This window comes from Venturia canescens, chromosome 3, assembly GCF_019457755.1.
Source record: "Venturia canescens isolate UGA chromosome 3, ASM1945775v1, whole genome shotgun sequence".
Taxonomy (NCBI): domain Eukaryota; kingdom Metazoa; phylum Arthropoda; class Insecta; order Hymenoptera; family Ichneumonidae; genus Venturia; species Venturia canescens.
This window is the reverse complement of record NC_057423.1, coordinates 3,013,587-3,037,254: the sequence shown is the minus strand read 5'-3', so window position 1 is coordinate 3,037,254 and position 23,668 is coordinate 3,013,587. Positions and strand designations below refer to the sequence as shown.

At 37.6% G+C, this 23,668-nt stretch overlaps 4 protein-coding genes and 1 long non-coding RNA gene across 21 annotated transcripts in view; 3 read left to right on the top strand and 2 right to left on the bottom strand.

The window, feature by feature from the left end:
• Liprin-gamma (liprin protein kazrin) overlaps nt 1-13,142 on the top strand; it is a 125,749-nt gene extending 112,607 nt beyond the window's left edge. For 9 of the 12 annotated variants that reach the window (XM_043413598.1, XM_043413596.1, XM_043413591.1 and 6 more), the window contains 5 exons: nt 3,204-3,396; nt 11,286-11,633; nt 11,794-12,129; nt 12,269-12,505; nt 12,719-13,142. In XM_043413598.1, the coding sequence (XP_043269533.1) occupies nt 3,204-3,396; nt 11,286-11,633; nt 11,794-12,129; nt 12,269-12,505; nt 12,719-12,919 (1,315 nt within the window). In that variant the 3' untranslated portion in view covers nt 12,920-13,142. Of the gene's footprint in view, nt 1-3,203; nt 3,397-6,267; nt 6,289-8,102; nt 10,401-11,285; nt 11,634-11,793; nt 12,130-12,268; nt 12,506-12,718 lie in introns of those variants that run through there. The other 3 variants (XM_043413601.1, XM_043413599.1, XM_043413600.1) reach the window with 2 other exon arrangements.
• Nucleotides 9,228-11,906, bottom strand: LOC122407419 (uncharacterized). 2 transcript variants are annotated; one of them, XR_006260195.1, is made up of 3 exons: nt 11,444-11,906; nt 10,974-11,121; nt 9,228-10,885 (listed from the first exon to the last, which is right to left on the bottom strand). It is a non-coding gene; the product is annotated as an uncharacterized lncRNA (long non-coding RNA). The 2 variants fall into 2 exon arrangements; XR_006260196.1 differs by having other exon boundaries at nt 11,512-11,906.
• A 1,736-nt stretch (nt 13,143-14,878) lies between the features above and the next one.
• Pym (partner of Y14 and mago) lies at nt 14,879-17,718 on the top strand. 2 transcript variants are annotated; one of them, XR_006260492.1, is made up of 4 exons: nt 14,879-15,043; nt 15,569-15,665; nt 16,023-17,337; nt 17,511-17,718. XR_006260492.1 is itself a non-coding variant. In XM_043415215.1 (3 exons), exons 1-3 carry the CDS (start codon nt 15,013-15,015, stop codon nt 16,519-16,521), a joined length of 627 nt encoding a protein of 208 aa, XP_043271150.1. In that variant the 5' UTR covers nt 14,879-15,012; the 3' UTR covers nt 16,522-17,718. The 2 variants fall into 2 exon arrangements, 1 of the variants encoding a protein (XP_043271150.1); XM_043415215.1 differs by having other exon boundaries at nt 16,023-17,718.
• Nucleotides 17,719-17,731: 13 nt separating this feature from the next.
• Cog7 (conserved oligomeric Golgi complex subunit 7) lies at nt 17,732-23,292 on the bottom strand. 3 transcript variants are annotated; one of them, XM_043415206.1, is made up of 11 exons: nt 23,158-23,292; nt 22,520-22,609; nt 21,484-21,669; nt 21,268-21,399; nt 21,005-21,188; nt 20,720-20,913; nt 19,982-20,473; nt 19,263-19,383; nt 19,003-19,176; nt 18,397-18,855; nt 17,732-18,130 (listed from the first exon to the last, which is right to left on the bottom strand). In XM_043415206.1, the coding sequence occupies exons 1-11, from the start codon at nt 23,158-23,160 to the stop codon at nt 17,958-17,960; spliced, it is 2,208 nt and encodes a 735-aa protein (XP_043271141.1). In that variant the 5' UTR covers nt 23,161-23,292; the 3' UTR covers nt 17,732-17,957. The 3 variants fall into 3 exon arrangements, with proteins under 3 accessions (XP_043271141.1, XP_043271142.1, XP_043271140.1); XM_043415207.1 differs by lacking the exon at nt 23,158-23,292 and adding an exon at nt 22,696-22,831; XM_043415205.1 differs by lacking the exon at nt 23,158-23,292 and adding an exon at nt 22,715-22,815.
• LOC122408429 (uncharacterized) overlaps nt 22,469-23,668 on the top strand; it is a 91,355-nt gene continuing 90,155 nt past the window's right edge. The window contains exon 1 of one of the 2 annotated variants that reach the window (XM_043415212.1): nt 22,469-22,633. The gene's annotated coding sequence lies outside the window, so the exon portion shown is untranslated. Of the gene's footprint in view, nt 22,634-23,207; nt 23,341-23,668 lie in introns of those variants that run through there. The other variant, XM_043415211.1, reaches the window with a different exon arrangement.

Sequence of the window (23,668 nt, the reverse complement as noted above, 5' to 3'; positions counted from 1 at the left end):
TAGGAGCATGGGTGCGGCATCAACATAGATATATAAATATAGATATAGGGTCAAAATAATCGGACGACAAACCGAAAGGGTACGTTTGAGGCTTCGCCGATTCAGAGTCTAGTCTGAGTAAGATATAAATATTTAGCTAGATAGAAAACAATAGTACCGCACCGGGAAAGCCTTTGTCACGGGGTTTCGAAACGAATTTTCTCTCTCCACAACGTTGAATACGCGTTTGCCCATTTTTTATTGTAGATATATAAGCGAAGAGTCGCAGAAACTGTCAATATTACTCGTTGGTAATCGTCCGCTCATTTTTCAGGTGAAGATCCAGAGAAGATCCAGATTTATGAGAGCTCTGAAAAAACTGCAAATTTTCCTTCTGGCTCTCAATATTTCAAATATTCATTTCAATTTTTTAATCAATATTCATTTTTTAAATCATTTTCGTTGTTTTTTTTTTTTTCCAACGTGTCTGATGGAAGACTGGAAACTTTCTGGAAGTCGTTGCTTCATCGCAGTCGAGAAAGTATTGTTCGAATCACACTTTTTTCGGAGTTCTAATAATGGTTTCTTTCCTGAACTGTCTCATCGAATCATGATCGCTTAAAACTTGTTAAGTCAAACTAGAGTTTTATGTGAGGGTCAATTATTATTCTTAACAATCAAATTTTTCATTTCGGATGTCGACTAACCGTTTTTTAGAATGTTTGAACAGCAGCAGTTATTTCAGCAAATTGTCGTTACCAATTTATCTCATTTCCCCCTTTTATTCATGCCGATATGAGCGACCATCGTGATTTGTTGTGTAAAAATAGAATTCAAAAAATTATCGTTCCACCTGAATTATGTTCGATCCAGTGAAAAAAAAAAAAAAAAGAAAAAAAAACAATCTACCGATATCGCAAAAGCACATTAAGCATTTTCGTGAATAGAAAACGCGAAGCCATTTGGAGCGTAGCCAAATATCGACGAGCCATATCGCGACATTATAACAGCTTATGAGAAACCAATTCCGGCAATTTTTGCGTCTCCCCTGATCGAAACCACCGCCAGAGCGCATGTTTTATTTTGAATTTTTAACCCGGTCGAACAACAATTTAATTCCCATATTCCGAACGTTCGTAAAAGCTTCACTTCGCAATAACTTCGGTTGTGTAAATTTTGATCTTTTTTATATTAACGAACGAGTGAAATTCATCGAATCTATTTTTCATTGATATTTCGCGACATATCCCTCATCGAAAAACAATATTCATCGAGCTTTCGTGAATGAAAATAAGGAGAAAACCGTAAATCCTGAGGGACCACGGTATCGATCAAAATTTCTTCAGCCACAAATTCTGGCTTATTCCGGACAACTTGTGTTCGATGTTCGTGGTCGAGCGATGACAGTCTCGTTATTTATCCATATTTGTCTTCCTCGTTTAAAGATCTTTCAATCTATACAGTATTTTTTGAAAAAATGAATTCCAAAATGTTGTTGGTCTCAAAGAATTTTTCAGTTTTCCAGAAAGTGCTTTACAATCAACTCGACTGTGGCGACGTTTTTCGATCAAAGTTCGTTTACTTTTTGATGTTAACAGTAGTTTTAAAGTACTTTAAACATTCGAAATTGACAAGGCTCCACAAGCATGAATTTCCGGATGAATATCATATCAGAATGGAAAAAATATCAATAAATCATCGCAAAGATGACACTGCTCTGAAAATTTATGCGATAAAAGACTCTTGTTATTGAATGAGAAAAAAAATGTCTTCTCCATTTTTGGCTCGTGATAGTATCAGCCTTTATTCCGACGTACGGAAGTCTCATGAAATATCGTGCTTCAAGTGTGACTATAAAGCTTAGAAAAACGATCCTCAATGAGAATGAACGAGACTGTAAGCTGGATCACGAACTTCTTTAAATATATATGAATATAAATATAAATACACACGATATACCTGTTATACCAAAAATACACACACGTAGATACGAATAACTCATACAGTCGACATAATGTACATATACAAACATTCATAACCTTCGGAGAAGCAAGAGAAAGAGAAAGAAAAGGAAACGAGATGAGAAGTAAAGGGGGCAGCATTACCGGATAAATTATTGTTTAACTGTGAATGCGATAAAACACGGGTCTGCAGAGTCCACTAGCTGGATAACGTAAATGTACGATAAAAACGAAAGTCCTTAAAATGAAAAATCCACGATCACTCGTACACGAGAGACTCGGATGTGATCGGGTAATTTTTTTCTAATATAGCTGAGCCGTAGCCCACAGCTGCTGCCTGCACTGCACAACGCTATGTACAGCACACGTTATTTAGTGGTCGTGGTGTCATCCTTGTTCAGACGTTTACGATAGTGCCAAACCGAGAAATCGATTGAAACGATAATAAATTCGAATTGAATGGCCAAAAAATTAAAAAAAAAAAAGTAAAATAAATAGAAACGAACAAAAACGAAATCCCTGACCACGGATCGCGCCACTATGCCTTATCGTTTAAATTCTAATTTTTCATTTGCCAATTTCTTCATTCAATATTTTTCATTCTTTTCCCATTGATCATGATATATTATGATTCTCTTGACTGTTCGATGTTAACTTTCACAATCCGTTATTCGGCTCTAATGTGTACGATGAAGCGAAAAGTTTAACGAAGCTTTGAGACCTCCTCGTGATCACGAAAGCGATTGAGAAGCAATGAAAATGACCATTTGTTTTTTTTCAATATAAAATAATAAGGAAGGAGAACAAAGAGAACTCGGCTGCATTAGAGCCCAGTAAATCGTTACGTTTCTCTATGTCGATGGAGCACAAAAAATGCTTGTGTATGTATATTTATGTTGTGACTAGATTATTCATAAATAATGATAAATGAATCTATCAACATCTCGTGCGGCTGCAGCGAGTCCCTTACTCGAAAGGCTACAAAAGTGAGCTCTCGCCAAAGCGACCAATAGCAAAATATATAGATGAACGTACATTATACGAGAAGATAAAATATGAAAAATGTAGCTCTCGTTGCAGCCCGTGCCAAACGTGTGTGTGTTCGCGGTGTTGCCGAGGTATATATACGTATTTCCGAGAGCGAAAAATCTATCGGAAGCTACGAGAGAAAAGAACAAAAAAAAAAGAAAAAAAAAAAAAAAAACACAGGAGAAGAAGAAGAAGAAGAAGGGATGCATGAGAGTGTGTGCGTGTGTTGTGTAGAAGTCAGCTGGAGGTCGTCCCAAGGAATCATCCAGGAGCACGCCCGATGAGCACTGTTAGCGCTGGTGGAAGTTTGGGACGTGGAAATCGATCGCTCCACCTTCAACATCACCAAAGCTCCCTCTCGGCTCTACACATGGCTTCAGCAGCGAACAACTCTAACACTATTGACAGACGCCGATCGAGCCTCAGGGTAACGTACAGCCTACGCCTCTTCTAGACCACAATTGCTAGCATGATATATCGTTTATACGTATATTTATAAATCTATACACATGGATCTATGGAGACGAGTATGCGTAGAGAGAAATAGAGCGAGTGAGGCAGAAAGGGGGAGGGAAGCACGTTCGGAAATCATTAAATCGGATTGCTCCGATTCCCTGATATAAATATGAAAACTTGTTGTAACGTACTTTGTTATTAAAATTCGTTGAAGAATTTCAACGTTGGAAATCAAACAATCGATTCGTGTGAGCTGCTTCAATAATTAACGTAACCAGTTCGATTATCAAATACTGTTGTGACTCGGTCAATCAAACGAAATTGTCAAATCTATCGTAGAAATCGACGCTTGCTCGCTTCTTCGAAACTTTGCCGAAATTTGATTTTGAAGCCTCTGAAAAAGGCTGCAAAATGTTTTTCGACCAAATTCAACAATAAATGCATTCATAGTTGTATCGATCGACCGTTCCGTTCCGTGTCTCGTTTTGAATTTTTAGTCGTACACGCACACGACACACCGATTATGAGACACGATGAAATGCACTTTTTAAAATAACAACGTCATTTGCGCTAATCGCCTTAACATCTTCATCGCCTCTCTGCTAACCTGCATGTTTATTGCACGCCGCAAATTTATGCCTCGTTATCACACCATCACGCTAAATTGTACTCGATACTCCTCATTTTCGCATTAAACCACGAGTTCCGATCAACCAATGGGAAATATTAATCTGAGAATAAGTGTTTGAACAATTGCAAAAGGACGAAGAATAAAATGGGAAAATGAGTGTGGCAGAGAAGGTTTATTAATAGCTGTGAGCTATGGGCTCGTACGAACTTAACATTTGTCATTATCCCTGCATATCCTGTGGAACGTCGCAGACCTGCAGTCTTCTTTACCTAAAAAAGGTTCGGTATACTCATTCATTCATTCATTAAACTGCATCTACATTAAAACGATTAAAAATACTCATTGTCATCGAATAAACGAAAAAAAAAAAAAGAAAAAAAAAAACGAAATTTTAAGTATAAATATAAATATCTAGATATACACGCCCTTAACGCCTGGTCATACTTTCTCGCGAGAGCTCTCGATGCCATGTCAATTAGCGATGGGTCATTATCATCTCGTTCATCTCGATAAATATCACCCGAAGAATAATACGAAAATACTCTGTTGAGAGCTTTCGCGAAGAGAAAATGCATTGAGCGTGATGCCCCGAAGAAACGCCCAGTCGTCGAAATACTAAGAGACTAACGAAATGCACATTTTTTCAATATTTTTTCCCCCTCCCCCAATGGTAGCTATACATTTATCGATCGTTATGTAACATGGAAAAGAAACTTCTCGTGTCAACCCCTCAAGTCTTCTGACCACTCGAATATTCATAATTAAAAAGTGTTAAACGACACATCGAATTGAAAATATTAATGATATACATATGCATAAGCATTATTTAAATAAAATAAGATAGCTATTCACGTGACGTGATAACGTTGGAGCCGGATAACGGCGACGTTTTTTTCAAAAGAATATTCAAAAGACTTCGTTCATTATTTGCTTATCTTACGAAATCGTTAAAGACTGATTGGTAACGAGCCTAAGCCTGGAACTGGGGCATCGGCGATTCGTCGCGCTTGTTCTCCTCGTCAAATGATTTCTGGGCCGTTCTATAATCGATAGAAGCGAAATGTCAATAAAAATCGAAGAAACGTTGAAAGCGAGAATAAACGCTCGAGCTCTGCGTCACTCCGGTGGAGCCCAATGTCGATTCATATGTTTACAAGCCCCTCATTCTCATTGTAATACTTGCTAGCGAACTTGGTATAGAGGAAAGGAAGGAAAGTATCTCTCCCGAAAGACCACTGTCGTTTGTGTAGAAGGGAAAAATTAAACTTACACCTAACACTGTATATATATATCGATACACCAAATCTTCCTTATATGTATGTAAAATAAAAGAGAGAAAGACAGTGAGAGTATTCCTGATTAGGACCTCATCAATAATACCCAAAATACAGTCGAATCCCCTTATAAACCTGTCCGTTGAAAGCCTCACTCTGAAGCGTTTTCGAGGTTTGCGCCCAACAGTCTCCTATAAACGACGCTAAAGTTTTTTTTCACGAAGCACCGGTGTAGATTGGAAAACTGCGAGTTGCAAATTCGACATGGAAATTAGATAATTGTTGAAATTGTTGGAGAGTCTTTTTACATCATTTGGTTGGACTCCGACGTTGCAAAATTCAGCGTCATTCTTATGAGCCCGGAGCAAATTCCCAACTTCAAATCGATTTGTAATTCTAGTATTATTTAAAAAAAAAATTTATCGCAGAAAGCGCATAAATCACATGGTCATATGGCACTGTCTTTTTTTTCATCCGACAAAGTCTCTGCCTACAAAATTCTTCTTTTTAGTACTTTGCGTCAAGACGCTGCCGTGCCTCCAGATCGATATATAATAACCTTGGGCTCATAGAAGATAGTTGGTCGCAAATTCGACGACGCCCCACAGTAACATTTCCCCTGCAGCCCCTAAACAGGCCCGTAAAGGGATTGGACTGTACATGCACAACAATCGCAATTACGGTTACCGAGTTATCGATTATTCCCGCGTTTATCCAATTCGCAATTCTCGCGATAGTCATATTGTTCTCTCATACATTTACACATCTTTTCATATGCATATAGTATTGTATAATATCTATGTGTGTATCAAAATACATGTGTACGTGCGATGCGATATTGAAGCATGAATACCGACGAATGTGTACATATATAAAATGTGATTTCAATGTGGATGGAGCTCTCGGGTTCTCAACTGACCTATCTCGTCCTTACTAGTTGTCCTGGAGGAGCTCTCAGGTATGGGACTACTAAAAAAAATGCAATTTTTTAATGATCTCTTTTATCACATAATCTCTCCCATCCTGCCACCCCCAGATTCTTATCCCGATCAAGTTTTCAATGAATTTTTGTTTTTTCCTGAGTGTCGTTCGCAGAAATCGGTCGCTTTTTTTCACAGCTCTGTTTTGGAGTGCCTCTCTATTTTTTGACCACTTGAAAGAGACTTTCTTCGTGGTGATGGTGGCTCTCGGAAATTCTTATTGCTAGGGATTTCCTATAAAACGTTAGCCTCGACGAGTGAACGATGATGAAACGATGAACAAATGAATAAACGGAAATGAAAATTTGAGTCATTCGTTGTGCAAACAACACTTTCAGAGTTACCGAAAAGTTCGGCTATCTTTTGGAGCATCGCGCGACTCCGCAGCTCAAAGTCGATCCACTTGCTATCCGATTATTCTCGCGCTGCCATTCCGTACGGGCTGTTGAAAATGCCAAATTTTTCATTACGACAAAATATTCAGTCGCCCTTATCCAACTGAATAGTTGGACTTTTCAACAATATTTTTTTTCTCAATATCGTTTTTATCAAAAGTAAATTTTACACAAAAATGAGTTTCAACAGATTTACGATTTTTTAAAAATATTCAACAATAGAGATGTGCTCATGAATAAAAACATTCAATTACATTTGGACATCATCATTTTGAGAAACAATCAAGTGGAAGAACTGCTAGAGAAAAGCAAAACGACGATTGTGTTGTATCATTTTTTGCTAGTAGGTAGGCCAAGTGTTCGGTAGCCCATGGCATGAGCATATGTTTGAAAATGAGTAAATACTGATAACATCGCACTCAGAGTCGAAGCACAAAAGTACGAAATTATTGAGGATTTTTGGTCAGATGAAAAACTAGTTTGTCTTTAAAATCAATGAATTCTGGTGCTGAAGAAAAAAAATTCATTTAAAAAGCAATCATATTCATCGTCCATCGCTCACCCGATCACAAGTCATTCGTGTATTCACAGTGTTGCTTTCTCAACGTTTGCCATTTTCATCGTTGACACACATGCGTCATCGCGTTTTTTCTTATACGAATCATTGTTTTTATTTAAAGGAATGTTTTTCGATGTGAGTATACGAATTCACGAATTTCATTGCAGCCCTGAGTACTGGCGAAAGTATTGACGAGGAAAATGAGGGATTTTGCTATTCCACGGAGCGTTGTTTCTCTTCAATGATTTTTCCTCGTATGATTATTCGCTCGGTAACAATTTGCTCCAGTATGGTTAGTAGTGCAAAAGTATTTTCAGCGTTCTTGATTCTGAAGATAGTCCGAAAGGTCTTCGGGATTGAGAATATTTGCTAAGACGAATATCATCAGGGTAGTAGAGCTCGAAAAAATGATTATTTCGAAGCACCCTGCTCGAGCCAGTATTCAGTGCTGCAACAACGAGAAAGACCACGAAGCATTTTCATCCCGTTTGAGTTTAAAGGTCCTTCCTGCAACGTAGCTTTTAAAACATGGTTCTGGATTCAGTAGTTGCTTGACCTCACCTAGTTTATTTGATGGAACGAAGAAAAAATGCGTTCGAGCCGAGCTCATCAGACCTCGAGATTTGATCGATGTTGAAGAAGCTCGGAATCTCAGTTTTTTATTATTTCTATAATCAGCGTTATTTGCTCACTCCCAATGGCGATGTTTGCCGGAACTTCTTCCGTTCTCCGGAGGCAATAATCCGGAATGTTGAAAAAAACGAGTCCCCGAATGAGAGCAAGGAAGATTGGCCGGTGAAAAATGACGTTTACTAAACCCATGAAATGACGCTTTCAGGGCTCACTGAGTCGGGCGTTCGGCCTGCGTCCGCGGAGCGAAAAGGCGTCGCCGTCATCCTCCTCGGACACTGGCAGTTTGGCGAGTCAGTGCCAGTACATGAGCAGCATCCGGAGCAACTCGCCACCGCCGCCGCAACTGCCACCAAGACCGATGACGACGGGCAGTGGAAAGCGGCACCGTCGCGTAAAGAGCATCGGTGACATCGAATATATAACGAACGCGCCGGTCAGTACGCCGGTCTGACAGGAGGACAGGCCCCACCATCCGGGGCCTTACAGAAGTTTGAGCGAGCGTGGTTACTCCTCGTCTTATTCGTCGTCCCAGTACGGCTCATATTCGGGCTACAGCAACGTTCTGGCCTCCGATTACTACTGTCAAGGGCCAGCGAGCAGCAGCAACTATTATCAGCTCCAGGGTGGTTATTATTCGCCACAGAGCTCGGGACCTCCGTTCCCAGGAGTCCAGCGATACGGCAGTTTGGCCGAAGAGGCTTGGCCGGCGACGAGCAGCAAGGAAGGCGACAGTCCTGAAACAGCGGTGAAAACGAGTTCGAGAACTTACTTGGCTTAGCTCGTTGGTATCGTCGAATTTTCCAAAAGTTTCATCGACAAAATTCGACGCAAATCCGCTGCCACTAGGAAAACCGAGCAAGACCAATAGTGCGCGTGAATTACAAAATTGCATGAAAAGTAAACGAGTTGTATATTGCTCCTTGCATTTCGTCAAAGAGGATCACATTTTTGTACGGGACGTTGGACCATTTGTTGCGAGGGCTCGTTTCCTCAGTCGGGTATAAATATCGAGCGTTCAAGGACCACTCGAATCACGTCTGACCTTCGAAGAAGAGAGATGCTACTTATCTGCTTTAGTTTGCATTGCAACGTCGTCAAAAACTCTACTATTTTCGACACTTTTTTAGCAAATGATATTACACGAAATTGATCAATTAGAAAACATTGAAGAAAAAGACTTATAAGTGTTGTAAAAGTCGAGGGAATCCTTCGCGGAGAGTGGGAACGACGAGATCATTTTCTCGAAGAATTCAGTTTGAGAGAAACATTGCGATCAATAGTGTCGAAGGGACCAGATCCGTTGCAGGGCGAAGGACAAACTTTGTTCGAGTTGGTGTGAGAGTTCCTCGTATATTGTATCATAAGACAAATATTCCAATGCATTCCATTATATGTAAGTCGGGGAAGATGAAGTCATTTTAAAAATCATTAAACTCGCCGGATCGATCGCCTCCAACTGCGAAAACTGTACGATCCTCATATACGATGCCCTCGTGTGAAACGTGAGGCATCGAACATTCTCGGAGCTTCTGTGACTATAAATCAGTTCGATCGAGGGCGAACGAACTTTTTCGTAACTATATAAAGTGCTGATTCACGTAAAAGGTTTATCCGCACGCTTTTCTGCTATTTCTCAGAGTGTGCTTGTTATTTTGAAAAAAAAAAAAAACAAAACAGAAGAGTCGAACGTCCAAAGTGAATCTGAAGATCGTTTGTTTTTTTACGGTTTAATGTGTCCTCTCAAGATTAACTCGTCATCGGGAACAATTTGTAAATTATCATAAAGTATCAAATTGTATTCGAGAGCAAATATTTATCATGCATGCGAAAACTATGTAGCTGAAAACATGACGGATGCGTATGACGAATTTTCATTCGTTTTGCCGATGCATCGTAACGATCTCAGAATCGTTGCACGTTTATTCTTCGATCGAAAGATAAAGAAAGAAGAATCTCACGTACATAATGCTAATTTTGTAGATAATACTTAAATTCATATATATTCTTAGATAATACGTCGAAAACCGGTGTGATTTTATTGAACGAGCATTCTTCCATGCGAAAAGAAGAAGAAAAGCGTATGTCGATATCGATGCCGAAGTATTATCGCCATTTTACTAGATAAAATGCGAATGAATACGCGAGAAAGCGACGCTTTACTTTTTGTGTAAAATAATTTCGTTCTATCAAATTGATTTAGAATGATAAATACTTGACTGAATATACATGCACACAAAATAATATTTTGCGGTGACAAAGTCATTGTCAGATGAATCCCTAAATTATTACGTTTACAAACGAAGTTCTTACGAACGCACGACGAATGTCAGTGAAATTTTCTCGAATCGTTGAATGTCGAATTTTGGTTTGAAGAATAACCAATTCAAAATGAAATGTACATGTGCTCCATACAGAATGTATATATGTTTTTGTGAGCTGTAATATTATTGGACTTTGACGCAAGAATAAATGAATTACCTTGAAGAAGGTGCGATATCAAAAACATCGTCATTTTCTCATTTTCCTGGTTTTGTATTTGAACAACTGTAAGAAATGCTTCAAAAGTTGATAAAATTTGTCCAACTTTTCTGCCAGTCAAATTGTATCAGCAGCCTAATATTCTTATCAAAATTACTTGGCAATCGCGTTGATGACGTCCGAAACGATCATGAGTCATGGATAAGGAGGAAATAATTCGAACAAAAGTTGTGGCAAGTCTGTCTTTCGGGAATCAGCCCACCTTTTACCACGTTTCTACACTCAGCCAGACTTGTATTCTTACTACTGTTTGAATAAGGAAATGTTGAAATCTGCTTATCAATTCTAATGATAAAATCTTCTTTATGTCGCTGTTTAACTTCAGGAAATAAATATGATCACGCGCATCGGTGATATAAAAATGTGTTCAACGAATCCAAAATTTCGACCATAGTTTTTCTGTCTAGATTACTATAAAAGTCAATTCGATCTGACGTGATATCAGTCACTCTGAAAAGCAGAAACAGAATAGTCAGTACATCGAGTAAATGCTAAAATTCAAATCACTCATCGTACGCTTTTAAGTTCTTGTATTTACAATTGTTGACTATGGGTGTGCTTCGATCCATTACTCTTGGGCTGCTCATCCTCGGAACCATTGCCTTTTGTCAGACAAGCGCAACCTCGCCAGATCAAATTTCAAGGTGGATGCACAGGATTGTAATTATGCAGAAGTGGGACTCCACCTACAATCAGGCTATTTTTTTTTACACATTCTTAGAACAGTTTTTCAATGACACTCGAAAAACTATGAGAACGATTTTCACAATTTTAAATCGAACACAACATTTTGGATGATGAAACATACAAATCTGATAACATGTCACTCTGAACTTTTTGTTTCCGATAGGCAGAGCGGCTGAAAAAGGCGATTCCGTGCACTGACAAATCGCCCGCGCTAAGAGAAGGTCAGCGTGGAGAGTATCGTGTTCTGTACAACTATGTGCCAATGAGCAAGAATGTCTCATGTTGGGAAAACGTGACCTTTGCAACAAATGGGGATTTCACCTTTCTGGACAATCTTGAACCATTACTCAACAGGTGGAAGGCCCCAATTTCCGTGGCCCTGTACGCACCTGGAACCGATTTTCAGTCAACCGTCGACTCGATCAAGTATCTGAGAAGTTGTTCAAGCTCCCCCGTCTCCGAGCTTGTCACGTTCCACCTTTATTACAGTGATAAACACATACCTGCAAAAGTAAGCATTCGTTTTTTTTAAATAATCGAAATTCAGAGTGCCGAAACTGCGAAATGACGTTTAGAGCAGGATATGAAAAGTCAAGATTCACAATAAGTTGGGGAAAATTGAATAGCTCAATGATTTTTTAGAAGATTAATATTTTTCTTGAATCATTCAGATACCATCGAGCAACGATATCCTCTCGGCGACCTACGACTGCAACTTAGGAGCACCATGGACAAAAGTATCCCGCAGTGAAACGTATAAAAACAAAAATGGTCTCATTTACCCCATCAACGTGGGTCGTAATATCGCGAAGGAAACCGCCCTGACTCATTATATTCTCGTTGCTGATATCGAGCTTTACCCGAGTCGCTATCTAGTATGGAGCTTTCTGATAACAGTTATCCAGAACAAAATACCATATAGGAACTCTTCTTTTCCGAAAGTGTATGTGCTACCACCGTTCGAGGTCACAGAAGACAGTCAAGTGCCAGAATACAAATCGCAACTTGTAAGTTCAGTCTCCGCTCGTTTGAAAACGATCATTCTTGTTCGTTGATCATGTAAAAACTTCCTAACAACAACCTCCCGAGATGGGTTGGTTCTCCAGATAAAATGTTTGCGTCAATTGAAGAGCCAGTTTCTTACAGTTGAAGATGCTGGAGGAAGGCAAAGCGGTTCCATTCCATGAAAAAATATGCCCAGAATGTCACCGTGTACCAGGCTACGACCAATGGAAATCCGAGGATACATCTCCTTTTCTGCCTTTGCTCGCACGAAGAATAAATTCCTATGCATTTTGGGAGCCAGTGTACATAGGCACCGCAAACGATCCCATTTATGACGAAAGGCTTAGCTGGGAAGGACAAAAAGACAAAAGGATACAAGTGAGTATTGACGTAATTTCAAGTGCCGTACGGACTGAGCCGTCACAAGTGCGAGATATCTGGACGTGTCCAAATTTTTAATCAAATTTCACCTTCTAAAAAGGAGTTTCATAAAAAGTTTTGTTTTGTTGTAAAACAAATGTCTGCTTCCGATATATTCGCTTTTTCGAATGTCGGAATCAATTTGACGATAAAAATTTTGCTCATTTCCAGGGTTGGTTGCTCTGCGCTAGATCATACAATTTTTTTATTCTAAACAACGCGTTTGTTGTGCACCGTCCGGGCATTAAACCAGCATCACCACTAAACCCACGACGCGCTGATTACGTCGCTAAAACAAATAAACTCATCGATGATGTGATCTTGCCGGAGTACAGGGCCCAATATAAATATAGTGGGCAATGCAGCGTCTGATTCAACACTAATCTGCACCAACAAGAAGTATAAAACAAACAAAAAACTTCATAAGAAAACTATATACAACCCTGGAAGGTGAAATGACTCGTTGGTTGAAAATCAGAAAATATACACTAAGAATAAAAGTATTGTTGTAGTATCTCATCGTGTCATTTAACTTTCAATTACTAATGGTGATCCATCCATTGACAACAGAAAATAAATCACTTTTCCAATACAATTGAAAATGTGCTAATTTGAGAGAGTTAAACGATTGGGATTCCCCTCGCCCATCCTTCACTTCATATAGCGCTCAGACAGATGAATTTTAGGTTTGGAGGACAATGGAACTGAAGAATATACGAGATTCTGCAATTTGCTGATGATGTAGCGCTCTAATAAGGATAAAAAAACTCAATAAGTGGTATTAATAATTATTTAGACATAAGCGTACTTGAGCTGGCGTCCGAAAAAAGGAAATTAGTTGTTTTTAGCAAGAAAGTAAATAACTTGCAATGGAATATTGAAGTAAAGAACATAAGAGTAAAAGCCGAACGTGAGGTTCAATTTTTGGGGCTGTGCTTACGCTCCTCCCTGAATTGGCGGCCTCAAATTCGAGCCATTAAAATCCAATTAAAATTTTAAGCTGTCTAGAGCTTTTCTTTTTCACAATTTGAAAAACCAGCAAAGACTGACTTTAGATAGAATATTAGATAGAATTTAGATAGAATTTAAAGCATTGCAAATAGCTATGAGACATAGAAAATCAACGCCTACGAATATATGTCATTCTGGCTGAATTTTCGATCCAGAAGTCTCATTTACAAAGGGTAGACGAATTCAAGAATCTGATAAATGCAATGAGGTGTTTAATAAAGTTTTTGAAGAGAAGATCAGGAAATCAATCTCTTTATTCACAGATGGCTCTAAAATGAAAAACAGAGAGTTTGTAGATTTCGCGACAGTAAGAAAAGATGACAATCCGGCCTTCGTGTTCAGAGTTCCAAAATATGCATCGATATTCACCGCAGAAGCAATGGCCTTAATAGAGACACTTAAAATTATAGAAGAAACGTCGTATGATAAGTTTACAATTTTCTCCAACTCAAAAAGTGTGATGGAATCTATAAATGTATTTCCAAAACTTGGCGGAAACTCCCAGTTGATTTTTCTAATTGAAAATTCTGTTGAAACGATACAGGTCACTGGAAAAAGCGTTCTATTTTTTCGGATCCCTGCACACAAAGGGATTGAATTCAATGAAATCGTAGATGCAAAAGCTAAAGAGAGTATCAATTCTGGTCGTGATTCACAAATATCAATTCCTGGGGTAGACTGGAAAGCATTGTGGAAGAAAAAGAAGAAATACGAATTTCATGACTGGTGTTGGGAAAGTGCACTGGAGAAAGGGAAACGATACTTTGAATTAGGTTTGACAGGTGGTTCACCTGCTGTTGGAACCGCATTAATTGCAGGTAAACAATAAAATATGAAGCTTACGCTCAGAAAGCACAAAGCTTAGACATCAAATGGAAATATCTTTTTCCAAATATTTTCTACTATGTAATCAAAAACAACCATGGTGTCTGGCCAATAGAAAACCAAAATTCAGGATTTTTCAAATATTTTTGCGGGTCGTAAACTCAGTGCAGAAAAGAACGAAAATATGTTTCAATATATCAATTATAAAATCGAATGTGCAATACATTTCGAGCAATATAGAATTTGGAAATCAGTCCTAAGTAAATAAGCAACAAAAGAAATCGGCTGGGAAAATAAATACGGAATCATTAGCGGGAAAAGTGAAAAGTAAACTTACGTAATGTATAGTATGTGTAAGGTAGCGAGCTCGCGTTCAACTTGCGAACTAAAAGAACTAAAATGTCTACAACAGCAACCGGCAGAGCTCTTATTTATCGACCGCAAGCTCGGCGACTGCTTTTCTTCGATTGCCTCTGCGTCGATAAAGAAAAACTACTATACAAAATTGTTCGGAGTTCGGATTGCCCGAAAGGCCCGAAACTACACGGCGTAATGCCTCGCTAATATAATAAAATTTTTTATAAAATTATCAATAAAATAGTGGACAATTGGTGTTTCATCGTCCGACAATGGCCACAGCTTACGTCAAAGATGATCAAGGTTCGTTCCAGATTTATTTATATACACACAAATTTATTTGTACCAATGCGTACCGGGGTATTTATAACCTCAACAGTGGTAAACAATCTTGTTTTTTTCAAATTGAATTACAGACACCCCAGTTTGCTCATCACGCACCTGTACGCTTAGAGATCGTTTCCGAACTGCCAATTCTCATTTGAATTTTGATTTTGTAATCGATTCTAAAACCTTGTAATAAATAATTTAAGATGGAAATCACAGCGATTAGTTATTTAAATAAAAACTATGACATTTTTTAATTATTTTTTATTCACTTATTGTTATTTAACATACTAGAACAGACGCAATGTACGTTTCGAGACTTTATTAAATCCCTTTATATTTAATTGTTCAAATCTTTCAATCAATTCCAACAATAGTTCCCCAATGTCAAATAAAAAAACTAGCGAGTATTTTATTTATTTGTATAATTAAGTTATCAATAAAAACTGAAGCTCAGAAATTTTTATTATAAATTTTAATATTAATATCGTTATTTCCCAGGTGGAACTTTCATTGCAGCCAGCCAACGTCCTGACGGTACTTGGCGTAAACCACGAAGAGTCAAGGACGGATATGTGCCACAAGAAGAGGTTCCTTTGTAGGTTCATCACTTAATTAATCAGTTTTCAACAGAACAGTTCAGAAAAAGTTCCAATTACAAAAACAATGCTGTTCTACAGCAACAGGAAAATTTCTTGTCAGTGATTTTGGATCTCAGGTTCAGTGAGAATAGAAAATTATTATTCTGATGTAGACAAAATTAAAAATATACTAGAAAATTTTTTTTTCAAGTATCAGTGACATCAGTTTCCAAAATACAATTCTGTACACGATTTTTCTGACAACTCTGATGAGCGTATGCTCGTAACAATTTGTATTCAATATTCATTGATTTAAAAAAATTTAGAATGGTTTCTATCCATTTTATAATTGCAAAGGATTTCTAATGTTCCAGATACGAGAGTTTAGGAAAGCAGTTTTTGAAAAATAAGCCAACTCATCCGCCTGGAGTATCAGCGGAATACATAGCAGCGCAAAAAGCGAAAAAAGAGGGGCAAAGTACGAAAACGACGATACCGGGAATGCCAGCACAGGTTGATTCGAAGAAGAAAAAGAAGAAATCAAAGAGCAAAGGGAATAATACGATAACGGAAGATTTGGCAAAGACAACGATATCCGAGTCTGAAGCCACCATTAGAACGAAAAATTCAGTAAATTCAACACCTAAACCCCAGTCCGTTGTTTCGTGCAGACAAGATGCAATGGGCGCCTCGCATTTAAGTGAAAGCATGAAGAGACTCAAGAATTTAAGGAAAAAAATTCGTGAGATTGAGACTCTTGAGCAAAAAATTCGTGACGGGGTGATTAAAAACCCAGAGAAAGAAATGCTGGAAAAAGTATCAAGAAAATCAGAAATTCAGGAAGAAATCAAGTTATTAGAATCAAATCAGTGATCTCTCTCCCAGAACCGTTAATAATTATTCTGGTACAAACTTTAGATTGTGCCATTGTTCGTCTCGCGTTATTTTTTTTTATATTTCATCGTCGAGCAAAAATTTCTTCGCATTTTTTAAAACGATCCTTTTTTCGAATTTCGATACTGCAATTCCCTGCGATGAAAAGAATTATTTTATCGAACATTTGAATACGAATAATGAATACCTCGAATTGTACATTTGGATGTGATGAATAGAGAGGAGATAGGAGAGAAAATTATATATATATATATATAATTATATATATATACATATATACATACATACATACATAAATCAAAATGCATTTATTTTATTTCTTCGCAATGAGCACTTTCATACCCAATTAGGCAATAATCTTGCAGCCAATGATAATTGTAACAGGAAAATCCGAAAACTTTTATGCTAAGCAGACGAGCATGGGAAATTTTAAAAAATCAATGCAACACTTTTTCAATAGAAATGTTTTTTTTTTTACAATTCGCATTTTCATCGAATTGGAAGAATGTACGCGAAAACAAGTGAAAATCACTTCCGTGTTAAATGTCAGGAGAGCTTATTTTTCCGATGATTTTTTAAGATATTTTGAATCATCGATTGATTGAATTTCTGTCACCACTCATTCACCAAATATTGTCATCAATGATTGGGTGCTGTTGTGTAAAACTCTACATTATAATATTGTTATGTATTGCAGCCGTTATACCAGCTGCAATAATTCTCTTTTATAACCCGCAATTATTGGGAATCAACGAGGAAGACAGCGAGCCTATCGGCAAAGTTTAATTTGAAAGGGTAAGATTGGGTTAAGAGAATTGAATGAATAACAATAAAGTATGAATGCCAACAGTTTTTTTCACTTGCTAATCATCATGAAAATTCTACTTTCAATCATCAATTCACATTCGTTTAATAATTATTACAATCACCAGCTATTTCATTATAATTAATTACCAATTCATATTCAGTTCAAGCGTAATTGATATGGAAACATCTCGTCACGGTAAACTCAAAAACGACCCATTTTGCTTTGCGACGAGCTCGAGAATGTCGGTACCAAGAATGTTCATCAGTCGCAAGAAAATAAAACGTCGTAATTTACAAACAAGAAGTTCAATATTTTAAGATTCAATTTTTATAACGATATTTGTCAATAAACTTGGGGTAACAAAGGAAGCGGACTTCACAGTTATTTCAAGAGTCAGGATTTATTCTGATTTTCGAAATTTATTAATATTTACATTATCAAACTGTTCTTAAACAACAAAGTATTAAATTAACCCGTCGAATAGTTAAATGCGTCATGCTTCAAAGGAGATAACTCAAATACTCGAAAGTCAAATTTGGTTTGTGATGTCACCCATCATGTAATATACAGAGGATTGGAAAAATGAAAGATCCCATAACCGAGGTTTTTAGCCAGAAGATGCGATATTTCGCATTTGTCTGACTGCTGCAACAACTCGGGGGTTGCATCCCGAGCTACCGGACTGATAATCTTCTGGTGTCAATCTCAGTAGCATTTTCATGTGCTGCAAATGTTCTGATAGCGATAGGCCCAGTTCTTCCAGCACATTGCCAAGGTAATCTGAAAACAATCAATGTTTTTTATCAACGGAATGTTTTAGCGGTGATGATGAACGGGTTCAAATATTGCTGACTACAGCAAAAATTGAAGAGCTCCGTCTCATGAACGGACTATTTTTTGTAGAACTTAATTTAAGAAAATATGACGTAGTTTGAAAATAAATTCAGTTATTGCGATATTGTGGCGAATTATTTTGAAAATAGTCGTTTCTAAACGAACCGAAAAATAATGAAAGTCGAATATTCATTTTATTCAAAAGGACTAACCGATATCCGTAGCTAATTGTTTACAAGCTGCAGCATTCAATTCACAAATTCCTAAACTTTGATCCTGGAACATTTGACAAGTTCCTTTGGCGATAATTCCCAAGAGAATATCAGTGAAGCCGGACTCCGTAGAGCCTTGAGTGTATTGAGGATCAGCAGCCCTCAAAGCGTGGGTCAAACTCGGATTATCCCTCAGCAAAAAGGGCTCCAAGTGTTGAGGTAACGTCATTAAATATTGCCCAACTTGAGTTATGTATTCTTGAGGCGCGAAACTGTAATCCGGCAAGTCTGAACTCAAATTCGATGGTTTGCCATTTTCGGTTGTCCACGCTGGAGCTTTTTGTACGAGAAGCAGTTGAGTGAATATCGGTGCGAATATCACCTCGTAAGTCGTCAAGTGCAAATCGGCACAAAGTTTGTGTATCGCTTTGATTATCGGATCCATAATCGTTTTGTCCTCTGGAACAAAAACGTAAACGAATTATTCATTCATCGGTCCATAATTGCACGCTTTAGTTTTCATCACGATGAAAACAATCCGAAAAAACCTTGTTTTGCTACGTTATTTTGTTGAACTATTTTAATTCGTTGTAACAACGGTCTTACCTTGTTGAAGAGACGCTATTAAATTCTCGAGTTCAGAACGACCGCTCGAATTCAAAAGCAAATTTTTATATCTCTTGAAAACACCACCGTTTGGACTCTGCAGCTGGTTATTCGCTTCAACAATGTTGATTACGAGGGTTTTCTCAAATTGCTCCACATGGACTAATAGCTCACCTGGACAAATAATAACATTACAATTGTCGCTTCTTATGATGCTAAATATGGTACTAAATAAAACAAATTTTTATTTAATTTTTCACCTATACTCTGCATCAGGGTTAGACACATTTGAAACAAATTCCAATCTTCGTGTCTGACTTTTCTTCTTTCCAATTGTCTCACTCCGGATCTATACTTTTCGAGATACTGATTCAAGTACACCTATAAGAAGCATTGAATGTTGAATTACTCGTGCTCTATCAATGAGGAATTCATTTACATTCAACTTTATTTATGCAGCTGTCACGTTCTCAGAGGTAAATTTGAAAAACTTTTTTTGGGTTTTTTAAAGAGATTCACATTCCCTTCATACTTCATTTGGAGTATGCATTGCAATGCTCCATTTGCTTTCCATTCGACTTTCGACATTCGTTTGTTACCTCAAATAGGCGATTCTCCCAAATAAATCAACAAAATAATTGGATGTAATTACGAATAATCAGTAATAATTGTAATTAAGGACAAAAACGTATTCAAAACATTAATCTTTCAAAAACTGTGTCAAAGTTATTAATCAGTTATTCATGCAATTATTGCTTAACGATCAATCGCAATTTAACGTAAGGAATGAGTTATTTGAATATTAATAAAAATTCGTTATTCGAAAATCAATCAATATCTTTTCAATGTTTCATTAATGCTGTTTAAGTTTCCGAGATGGCTGAGTTATTCATAATACAACAAAACTGCAAATACCGAAGTGTCGATTGACTAAAAACTTAAACTGGAAACTCGTGATATAAAATTTAGAACAACTTACGTTGAGGGCTTTCAAAAGGCCAGGGTAACCGCAACCATCGGTAAAAAGTTTGCATCTCTTGTTAGCCTCATTAGCGTAATCAATAACTCGTGAAATGCTCAGAGATAAAGAATTAATGGTATCGCTAAGATCGTCGTGAACGAATTCTATGGAATTTAGTTGTTGGACAAGTTGTGCACTCTCATAAGTGCTGTATTTGGTCACATACGGAACGTACGGCGCGTAAATAGCTTTGGCAAGATTTTCGAGTTTGATTTCTGAAGTATTTCGCTGATTTGAATTTTCTACAGCGTTGTTCAAATTAACAGCGAAATGTCGTGTCATTTGCTTCAGTTCGAGAAGGAGAGATAATTGCATGGCATTTGAATGTTGCTTGAGTGCAAGGTTAATGCAATCGCCACAGCTCGGATCCAGAGAGGATAAAACGTCGGCATAGATTTCCATAAGAATTTCTGTCGATGTATTTGGAAATACCTGATTGCACCACTTCGCCTATAAAAATTAGACACAAGTATTAATCATATAAAAATATTAACATAGCAAAGTTGTAATGAGATCCGAAAAATTGCAGCTGCCTTTGAAATATTATGAAGATAAATTCTTGTTCTGAATTCCAAAGAAAAATTTATTTCTCAGTTATTGTAGAATTTAAAACTTTTCGGGACTGGTGCAACAATTTGCTGGGGAGATTCAGCGAATGTTTGCCATAAAAGAATTCTTAGATGCGAGGAACAGTACTTGATCATTCCATTCAGAGAGTAATTTGTCGTAGAAAGTGTGTAGCCAATATGTGACAGTTTCATCCTGAGCGACCTCAGTAATCCGTCTCCACTCTTGACAAAGAGAAACTTTTGAACAATTGTGATAGTACTTGAGCAATTGTGGCAGACGATCCATTTTGCTGAAGATGTTGACGTAAACTTTAGATTGTTCTGTAAAATTCAAAACACAGATAGGAAGAACTTTAACTTGCAATAAAGGAATGATTTGGCAAATCATAGTCCATTCCAAAGAAAATCTCACCCATGTTTTTGGCTGTGAATGCCTGAACTAGCCTTGGACTAGCCATTGCCTCTAAACGATTTTTCAAGCCCTCAAGCTGCATTTTTTTATCCTCGTAGTCAACAGCAGTGACTAAAATTGACAGGGATTTTTGCATGCTGAAAAGTTTGGTGGCAATGTTTTCAACATCCCCCGATTCGAAAACCTGTTGTCAAACAAAAATAAAAATGAAACTAAATTTACAGAAGGAAAAAGATTGGAACCAAAACGAGAATACAAATTACTTCTTCGACGTCATTAGCCAAAACACTCCAATTATCTGCTTCGTGAAGACTTTGTTTCGCAGCTTGCAAATCTGTTTTGATTTTATCCAGTCTTTCCAAGGTGGTCATCGATGTGGCTGTATCCTTTTCAACCTCAAAACGAAAAATATTCTTTGTCTCATGAAAATTGTAAACCACAAAAAAAATGAAATGATAGGAAAAATGGACTCTGGTTACCTTTGCAATTTCCTGCTTGACAGTGACCATTTTCTCTTTGAGAGATAAAGCTTCTTGCTGAAGAAGCTGAGTGTCTCTGAGTATTCTAGGCAGTCCGGAAAGAACCGACTGACTGGTTTCTTCGAGAGCTCCATTTACTTGTTGCACGTACAATTGCAATTTCATAACCAGTGCCGTGACAAAAGCCTGTTAAAAAATCACTAAGTTTGGAAAACTCATCAAAGCTTTGAGTCGCTTTAATCGACATCAACGATCCAGGTCTTTGAAACCCAATATTGAAGTATTCTACATTCATTTATTTTCGTTATCTTCACGAAATTAATCATGAAAAATTAATAACTGCTAAAATAAGATTCTAAATAAAAAAAATAGAAAAATTTGTAATGATCTAAAAGAGAATATGATCGAGCATCGAGAGAGAATTGAAAGAACATGAAAAAGCTGACAGACATAAAAAATTATTATTCAATTCAACATTTGTGCTTGTTATCGAAATCGTTGTTATCATAAAAGACAAAGATTAATTAATATTCCATCCTAAAATGAAAATCCCCAAAAATTTCCAACTAGTTTTCAAGAAAGCTGCAAGCACAGTGCATTCTGCTCGAGTACATGAATCTCGTGACAGCTAGTGCGGTTTGAAAACGAGGAAATAAAGTCGAGCACTTGAGGCGTTAGTGACGAAATAAAAAGGGGGGAAAGAGAAAAATATAAAAGAAAGCCTCATGGAGAGCCGAAGTGCATCGTCACCTACGACAATGCAAAAAAAGAGAGAAACGAAAAGAAAGGAAAAAAGGCAAATAAAAAAGTTATCTTTTTAAAAAAAGCGCATGGTGTCATTGACCGCCGTTCAATGGGAGCGCCGTCAGTTTGTCGTGGTTGACTGTACAAATGTGCGGCTTAAATTCAAAAAACAAGACTTGCTGGTAAAAGAATGTTTTTTTGCGACCGTACTTTTCAGGCGTGTGAGGCGTGTGCATAAAAGTGTGATTGTAGTCGAAAGGTTTCACGAGTTTATTAATTTAGTACGACTCACATCTTTGTCATCCTGTGCTTCGCTCGACTTGAATGTATTGTTGATCCACTCCTTGACATCGAAACGATCATTCGAAAACGCGGATACATCCTGAAAACGTCGTTTTATTTTAAGGTTAGAAACACATAATTATTGCTTCATAAGAAAAAAACAAAACAAAAAATGTATTAACACACTGGAACGAAATTCCCGCACGATTTTTCTCATCTCGAAAATTCCGTTAGACGCTTCTTATTAATTTCTCCTGCGTTTCCCCTCTTCTTTACCCTCTTTCCCCCCTCTTGCATATCCCTCTCACTTATGCCCTCCCGCCGTATATGCTTTCCGTGCAGTTCGGTCAACGACGAAAACCCTCGGGAATTCGTCGATCTCATTATCGGCTTTAGCAATCTTTTTTTATTCACTCGCGCATTCCATTCTTCGTCTCGTATTGTTTCGGCGTTTTTTTCTATTTTTTGACAACTATTTATTCGAGATCACCGATGCGAAACCAAAGAAGATAGACAAAAATGTGCTTTTTCCCCTTGCAAATGTGTTCGGCAGTGATCAGATTACAAAAAGTGGTTATCATAGTTGAGTTTTGAGATTGAATATTTTAGATTGTATATTTGTTTTGAATTGGCGGTACCGGAGCTTACCATAGTGTTTTATTTCTGTTTCTTATAAATTATCTACAACAACGCCTCGATCCGAAGTAACGAACGTATCTTAGCTGGCTGTTTTTTTCTGTTTTTTTTTTCTTTTCAATTCGACTCGAGGTGTTCGTGTTTGTGTGTGTGCGCTCAACCAACGGGGGAGGCAGTGACGTACGCGTCGATAAGGTCAGAAACTACTACACGATTCGTGAATGTTTTGCTCATCGCTCTCTCTCTCTCCGCTGTGTGCATAGAGTATCGCGATAAGCTCTTCCAATTTTTTTTTCTCTTTACTCCGTTTCCCCACTACGAAAACGACGGAGAAGTTGCTGGAAATTCAACTGCACGTGTGCTCAACGCCTACCATCGTTTCTCCTTCCTCAAACCGTATTTTATACACTTTTTAGTGTATACCCTCGTTAAAACATCGATGCAACACATACTCGGAACTCTATTTACGCCACATATAGGTTCATATTTGAAATTGCTTCTTCGAAATTCAAGAATATTATAC

Coding starts and splice junctions, on each gene's coding strand:
- Cog7 (XM_043415205.1), bottom strand. Junction 21,670..22,519: donor AAGCACAGGATGACAAAGAT/GTGAGTCGTACT, acceptor ATTTTTTAACAG/GCTTTTGTCACGGCACTGGT. Junction 19,384..19,981: donor GCCTTTTGAAAGCCCTCAAC/GTAAGTTGTTCT, acceptor TGCTTCTTATAG/GTGTACTTGAATCAGTATCT.
- Pym (XM_043415215.1), top strand. CDS start 15,013: ATGGCCACAGCTTACGTCAAAGATGATCAAG. Junction 15,044..15,568: donor TTACGTCAAAGATGATCAAG/GTTCGTTCCAGA, acceptor GTTATTTCCCAG/GTGGAACTTTCATTGCAGCC. Junction 15,666..16,022: donor CCACAAGAAGAGGTTCCTTT/GTAGGTTCATCA, acceptor CTAATGTTCCAG/ATACGAGAGTTTAGGAAAGC.